Here is a 7,489-nt window from a genome sequence, read left to right as displayed (position 1 = left end):
AGCTCTCGGTTTACCCAGGGTCCCGACCTGTACAACAGAGAAGACGCAAACTCGGCACGGAACGAGCCCTAATAGTAGAAGAGCAAGTACAGGCGCTCCTGGAAGCCGGCTTTATTAGAGAGGTCAAGTACCCAACATGGCTAGCCAATGTAGTGCTAGTCAAAAAACAAAATGGTAAATGGAGAATGTGCGTTGACTATACCGACTTAAATAAGGCATGTCCTAAGGACCCTTATCCCTTACCAAGTATTGATGCCCTAGTGGACTCCAGCTCGGTACCAATACTTATCATTCATGGACGCCTACTCGGGATATAACCAAATCCCAATGCATGAGCCCGACCAGGAGAAAACATCGTTCATCACACCCAGAGCCAACTATTGCTACGTGGTCATGCTATTCGGATTAAAGAATGCGGGAGCCACATATCAAAGGTTGATGAATAAAGTGTTTTCTCCCCACCTAGGGAGCCTAATGGAAGTATACGTCGACGACATGCTAGTAAAAACCAAGGATGAAGTCGACCTCTTAACCGACCTCTCACAAGTCTTCAACACCATAAGGGTGCATGGGATGAGATTAAATCCCGCAAAATGCGCCTTCGCAGTAGAAGCAGGGAAATTTCTAGGTTTCATGCTAACACAAAGAGGGATTGAGGCCAATCCCGACAAATGCTTCGAGGAGGCGTTCCAAGAGTTCAAAAATTTTTTAAGCCAACCTCCTATCCTAACCCGACCAGCACCAGGAAAAGACCTCGTTCCGTACTTATCCGTAGCAAACAGGGCTGTCTCGTTGGCCCTGATAAAAGAAGACGAGGTCGGACAACACCCAGTCTACTTCATCAGTAAGGTCTTACAAGGCCCTGAACTAAGGTACCACAAACTAGAAAAGTTTGCCTACTCCTTAGTGATAGCCTCACGAAGGCTACGACCTTACTTTCAAGCTCACACAATAAGGGTCCGCACAAACCAGCCCATGAAGCAAATCCTCCAAAAGACGGATGTTGCAGGAAGAATGGTTCAATGGGCAATAGAGCTCTCCGAGTTCGATTTGAGATATGAAACTCGGACAGCAATCAAAGCCCGATGCCTCGCCGACTTTGTGGCAGAATACGCAGGAGATCAAGAGGAAAAGCCGACTATATGGGAACTCTATGTAGACGGATCCTCCAACAAAACAGGGAGCGGCGCAGGCATAATATTGGTAGATGAAAGAGGAACCCAGATAGAGGTTTCCTTAAAATTTGAATTTCCGGCTTCAAATAATCAGGCAGAATATGAAGCCTTGATCACCGGATTAAAGTTGGCAGAAGAAGTCGGTGCAACAAAGGTGATGATATACAGCGACTCATAGGTGGTGACCTCCCAAATAAGCGGAGAGTATCAGGCAAAGGACCCTAATATGAAGAGGTACTTGGAAAAAACCTTGGAGCACCTTGGGTACTTTGCAGAAACCGAGGTCAAACACATAACTCGGGATCTAAATAGCAGAGCGGATGCCCTATCCAAGTTAGCGAGTACCAAACCAGGAGGAAACAACAGAAGCCTGATTCAAGAAACCCTCCAAGAGCCATCGGTAGCAAAAACAGAAGATAAGCAAGAGGTACTTGAGGTAGTCGGCCTAAACCTCGGATGGATGAATCCCTTAGTCGAATACCTGAAATTAGACATCCTTCCTAAAGAGGAAAAAGAAGCTAAAAAGATCCGAAGGGAAGCACAACATTACATTTTGGTGAGAAATGTCCTCTACAGAAGAGGGATATCAACACCATTGTTAAAGTGCGTACCGACCTCAAGAACCGCCGAGGTGTTGGAGGAAGTGCATAGTGGGATCTGCGGAAACCATCTCGGAGCAAGGTCGCTCGCCAGGAAAGTAATCCGAGCAGGATTCTATTGGCCGACCTTGCAGAGAGATGCCACAGACTTTGTGAAAAAATGCCAACCATGTCAGATGCATGCAAATTTCCATGTAGCTCCACCAGAAGAGCTCATCAGTATCACTTCTCCCTGGCCTTTTGCAAAATGGGGGATGGATTTGTTAGGTCCTTTTCCCCAAGCACCAGGACAAGTCAAATACTTGATCGTGGGAATAAATTACTTCACAAAGTGGATAGAAGCAGAACCATTAGCCACTATCACCGCTCAAAGAAGTCGCAGGTTCCTCTACAAAAACATCATCACAAGATATGGAATACCTTATTCCATTACTACAGACAATGGAACCCAATTTACCGATGCCACCTTCAGAAGTCTAGTAGCCAGTCTGAAAATCAAGCATCAGTTCACCTCGGTGGAACACCCACAAGCCAATGGGCAAGCCGAGGCAGCCAACAAGGTCATACTGGCAGGATTAAAGAAGAGACTATAGGAAGCAAAGGGAGCTTGGGCTGAAGAGCTCCCTCAGGTGCTATGGGCTTATAGGACAACCCCCCAATCCGCCACAGGAGAAACACCTTTCCGATTAGTCTATGGTGTAGAAGCCATGATTCCAATAGAAATCAATGAGCAAAGCCCAAGGGTAATTCTCCATGACGAGGTCGGAAATATACAGGGACACAAAGAGGAGCTCGACTTGCTCCCCGAAGTCCGAGAAGGTGCCCAAATAAAAGAAGCGGCATTGAAACAAAGGATGACTGCCAGGTACAACAAGAAAGTCATTCGAAGAACGTTTGCACAGGACGACTTGGTCCTAATCAGAAACGACATTGGAGTCAACAAATCAGGAGAAGGAAAGCTCGCCGCAAATTGGAAGGGACCATACAAAATCAAGGAAGTATTAGGGAAAGGTTATTATAAAGTAACCGACCTGAACGGAACTGAGCTACCAAGATCGTGGCATGCTTGTAATATGAAAAGGTACTACAGTTAAAAGCGAACTCTACTCCCTGATGTACTCTTTTCCCAACTTCATGATTTTTTCCCAAAAGGGTTTTTTCTGAAGAAGAGTTTTTAACGAGGCATCATAGTAGAGGCTAAGGGAAAAAGGCTATCGAGACCCTTACTAGCAAGAAGGTACCTCCCCAAATTAATAAAGATCTTTTTTACAATATCTCTTATAATATCCTTCTTTATTTTTCTAAGTTTTTCTACGAAATGCGCCGACTTAAGCTCGACAAAACGTGAAAATCCCATGAACCGACCTAAGATGGTCGTCAGGATAAAACGACGAGGTACAAGTCGGCGTAAAGAGGTTATATGAGTTGATCGTAAAAACTCGGGAACAATCCGACTCTTAAGTCGAAATGAGAATCCGAGTAAAACGAACTCGGAAGTACTCCGAGTAGAAGAAAAACGTATCGCAAAAATAACCTAAGTCATAAAAACTCACTAAAGCAAATTTGAGTATAAAGGGTAACAAAAAGAGATTGAAAAACCTAGGATTGAAGGCTGCATAAAAGCCCTCAAGCTAAAAGGCTCGAAAAAGCAAGACAAGCCAAAGAAAAGGTTTTCAGAAGAAAGATCAAAAGGGTTTTTGAAATATCAAAAATAGAAAAGCATACACGCATAAGGTAACTTAAACCCTTATCCAAAAAAGGGCATTCACTTTTTTAACTTAAACCCTTATCCAAAAAAGGGCACTTATCAAAGTATTTTGTTTACGGCCTTAAAAGGCCAAAAGAGATTGTTAGAACTGCACAAATAAATAAAAGAGTTCAAAAATGGGGGAACCACAAGCCGGACCCCAAATAGCTAAAAATCATTAGATCATTTTTTCACATCACCACTAGAGTCAGGAGGAGCACCGCCGGGACCAGGAAGAGAAGCACCCATAGGAGAAGAAGAGGAAGTCGGAGGAACAACTGAAGTACTTGGAGCATCTTTGGAGCGAGGAGGAGACTCCACGATCCTCTGCCCCCGAGTCTTCAACTCTGATTCAGAAACAATTTTGGGGGCAGGAGGATCCACAATGGCGCCGTCGATGACAACTTTATCAGGATGTAAAGGAGACAGATCCAAGTCAGGAGCAATAACTCTGACCTGCTCCAGAAAAATCCTCCAAGATTCCTCGGCGCCATCGGCAATAGAGTCTTCTAACTCCTCATATGCTCTCCGAGAATTAAACAGGTCAGTTTTCACGGACACAAGATCCTTGAATAGGCTTTGATAGCTGGCCTGTGCCGTCTTCCTCAATTCTGTCTCCATGTTACATTGGGCCTGCAAAGCTTTCCCTTTCTCCCGAAGGGTATCTCTCTCCTCCTTTAACTTGGCAATTTCTTTCTTCAACTCTCCCTCATGCTCTTCATAGACACGGAGCCTCCCTTCCAGCTCCTCGACCTTCGAGGTCGCCCCTAAAGAGCTGAGAGGAGTCCTATCAAAAATATCTAAGAGCTTGCCGCAGACCCCCGCCACCTTAAGGCTCTCCTCGACCATGGTGGTAAGGTGGCTCCGAACAGACATATCATCCATGCCTATACGGGCATAAGGATAGATATTCTTTCGGACGAAGGCAAGAGCATCCGCCTTAACCTCCCCAGAAGAGCCAGACTCTAAGAGCTTGCGCTTCTTGGGATCGGGAGAAGGTCGGACGACGGAGGATGGCTGAGAGGGAGTTGAAGAAGAAATCACCATAGGATTGGAAAGAGTTCCAACATTACGAGGAGGAGGAGGAGGAGAGATAACCCTGGCACCACCAGATCGAGCGCGGGACTTAGCTTTAGCCTCCTGGACCCTCTGAAAAGATTCTTGAGCGTTGGTCTTTGCCATTTCTGAAAAGGAAAACAAATAGCTAAAGAATCAAACAAGTCGGAATATTAGGATAACAAGTCGGGAATTCAGCATACTACAAAACAACTACCTAGCTGAGATTGGACAAAGGTCGGAGACCCTTGGAGAAATTTTTTAGTATCCAAATAGGGGGCCCTCCCCCACACTTTTTGGAGGAACCCCACGACGGCAGCCTCTACCTCATCCAGGTCATCTAAACTATATTTCTCGCAAGGGGAGGCCTCTAGCCAGTATAAAGGAAAGCGAGGAAAAGAGTTATCATCCAAGAAAAAGGGATGGTGACCCTCTACAGCTTGCACTTTGAAAAAGAAATTTTTAAAGTCATGGAAAGATTCATCAAAAAGGGTAAAAATCCTCCGACCTTGTATGGCTCGGAAGGAAACCCACTGTTGCTTATTATTCAGCCCGCTAAAAGGCTTGGTCATATGAAAAAGATGGAAAAAGATTTTCAGAGTAGTCGGGAAATCCAGAGCATGGCTAATAAATTGGTAAATTTTCAAGAAACCCCAGGAGTTGGGATGAAGCTGGGTAGGGGCAACACGACAATGCTGTAGAACAGACATCTCAAAATCCGAAAAGGGCAGAAAGACGCCCAGACGGGTGATCATACACTCATACATAAAGAAGAAGTGGGGGGCCGTTTCGTTGGCTCTCCCATGACAAACCCGGTCCTCTAAACCAGGAACAAGCAACTCGTATTTAGGCTCATCTTCCTCCGAAGTACAGAGCCGATGATGGGTGCGAAGGTGAGTAATAAATTCCGCATCAACCAACGGCTCTTCCCCCAGAACTGTAACGTCAACCCAGTCTACGGAGGCCATTTTTTTTCTCTAAAGGTAAATGAAGAAAACCTACAAAAGAAAAAAGAAAAAGAAAAAAATCAAAAAGGTCTCTAGAGAGGAGAAAAAGAGCCGAGCAAAATCTACAAAATTATCCCTCTACAAAGTCAAGTCATGCAAAGAAGAAGAAAGAAACTAACCTCTTTCTGAAAATAAGGAAGCAGAAGTCTCCGGAGCCCGAAAGTGTAGTACGTATGAACACAGCACGAACAAAGAAAGAGGAAGTTTGAAAGATTGCAGAAACGGGAAAATGAAAGAGAGGGAAAGTATTTATAAACATGCTAAGGGGCATAATGGTAAAAGCGGAGCAGTCATTAATGAGATTGCACCGTTACCAAAGCCCTCAATGCTTCCCTAACGGACACGATGCTTGAATTGACGTAACTGTCAGAAACAAAAGGTCGCGAAAATCACGTCGGTTTATAAGACCCGTGTTTCCTCCACATAAGTCGGCTACGAACCCGAGTTAAATTTGTGCTCCGGGCTTGTGCTTTTTGGCGGCTATCTGGCATTGGGTCTATTGGGATCTAGAAATCTTTTGTGATGAACGTACAGGCAAACCCTCTTTGGATTTGCCAAAAATCTTTGGAATTCATTTATTTCTTGCAGGGGTGGCTTGTTTTGGTTTTGGCGCATTTCATGTAACAGGATTGTATGGTCCTGGGATATGGGTGTCCGATCCTTATGGCCTAACCGGAAGGGTTCAATCCGTAAATCCCGCATGGGGTGTAGAAGGTTTTGATCCTTTTGTTCCGGGGGGAATAGCCTCTCATCATATTGCAGCAGGGACATTGGGCATATTGGCGGGCCTTTTCCATCTTAGTGTACGTCCACCCCAACGTCTATACAAAGGATTGCGTATGGGAAATATTGAAACCGTCCTTTCCAGTAGTATCGCTGCTGTATTTTTTGCAGCTTTTGTTGTTGCTGGAACTATGTGGTATGGTTCAGCAACAACTCCGATTGAATTATTTGGCCCCACTCGTTATCAATGGGATCAGGGATACTTCCAACAAGAAATATATCGACGAGTTAGTGCTGGGCTAGCCGAAAATCAAAGTTTATCAGAAGCTTGGTCTAAAATTCCCGAAAAATTAGCTTTTTATGATTACATCGGCAATAATCCGGCAAAAGGGGGCTTATTTAGAGCGGGCTCAATGGATAATGGAGATGGAATAGCCGTCGGTTGGTTAGGACATCCTATCTTTAGAGATAAAGAGGGGCGTGAACTTTTTGTAAGGCGTATGCCTACTTTTTTTGAGACATTTCCAGTTGTTTTGATAGACGGAGACGGAATTGTTAGAGCCGATGTTCCTTTTCGAAGAGCAGAATCGAAGTATAGTGTTGAACAAGTAGGTGTAACTGTTGAGTTCTATGGTGGCGAACTCAACGGAGTCAGTTATAGTGATCCCGCTACTGTGAAAAAATATGCTAGACGTGCTCAATTGGGTGAAATTTTTGAATTAGATCGTGCCACGTTGAAATCAGATGGTGTTTTTCGTAGCAGTCCAAGGGGTTGGTTTACTTTTGGACATGCTTCGTTTGCTCTTCTCTTCTTTTTCGGGCACATTTGGCATGGTGCTAGAACTTTGTTCCGAGATGTTTTTGCTGGCATCGACCCCGATTTGGATGCTCAAGTAGAATTTGGAGCATTCCAAAAACTGGGCGATCCGACTACAAGAAGGCAAATAGTCTGATTCGGATAGAACGTTATTTTTTTTTGTTGTTTCTTTTTGACTATACTTTTGTTTGGGGTGATTTAAATTAAATCATAGGGAATTTGATTAATCTTGATTTGAATGATTGTATTTTTTTACTCTAATCTAATAAACAGGTATGAAAGCTATAATTGTAAACCAGGATGAAATCTATGGAAGCATTGGTTTATACATTCCTCTTAGTCTCGACTTTAGGAATAATTTTTTT

The 7,489-nt window shown here is 44.1% G+C and overlaps 1 protein-coding gene across 1 annotated transcript; it reads left to right on the top strand.

Annotated features, from left to right (window-relative positions):
* Positions 1-6,036: 6,036 nt before the first annotated feature.
* On the top strand, positions 6,037-7,379 carry LOC127747579 (photosystem II CP47 reaction center protein-like; the record flags this gene model as incomplete). Its single annotated transcript, XM_052261627.1, has 1 exon — positions 6,037-7,379. A coding segment is annotated over one exon (1,224 nt), but the record flags the coding sequence as incomplete, so codon positions are not given.
* Between the last annotated feature and the right edge of the window lie 110 nt (positions 7,380-7,489).

This window comes from Arachis duranensis, chromosome 5 (genome assembly GCF_000817695.3).
Source record: "Arachis duranensis cultivar V14167 chromosome 5, aradu.V14167.gnm2.J7QH, whole genome shotgun sequence".
NCBI classification, from domain to species: domain Eukaryota; kingdom Viridiplantae; phylum Streptophyta; class Magnoliopsida; order Fabales; family Fabaceae; genus Arachis; species Arachis duranensis.
The sequence above is the reverse complement of the archived record's forward strand: the minus strand, read 5'-3'. Positions and strand labels throughout refer to the sequence as shown.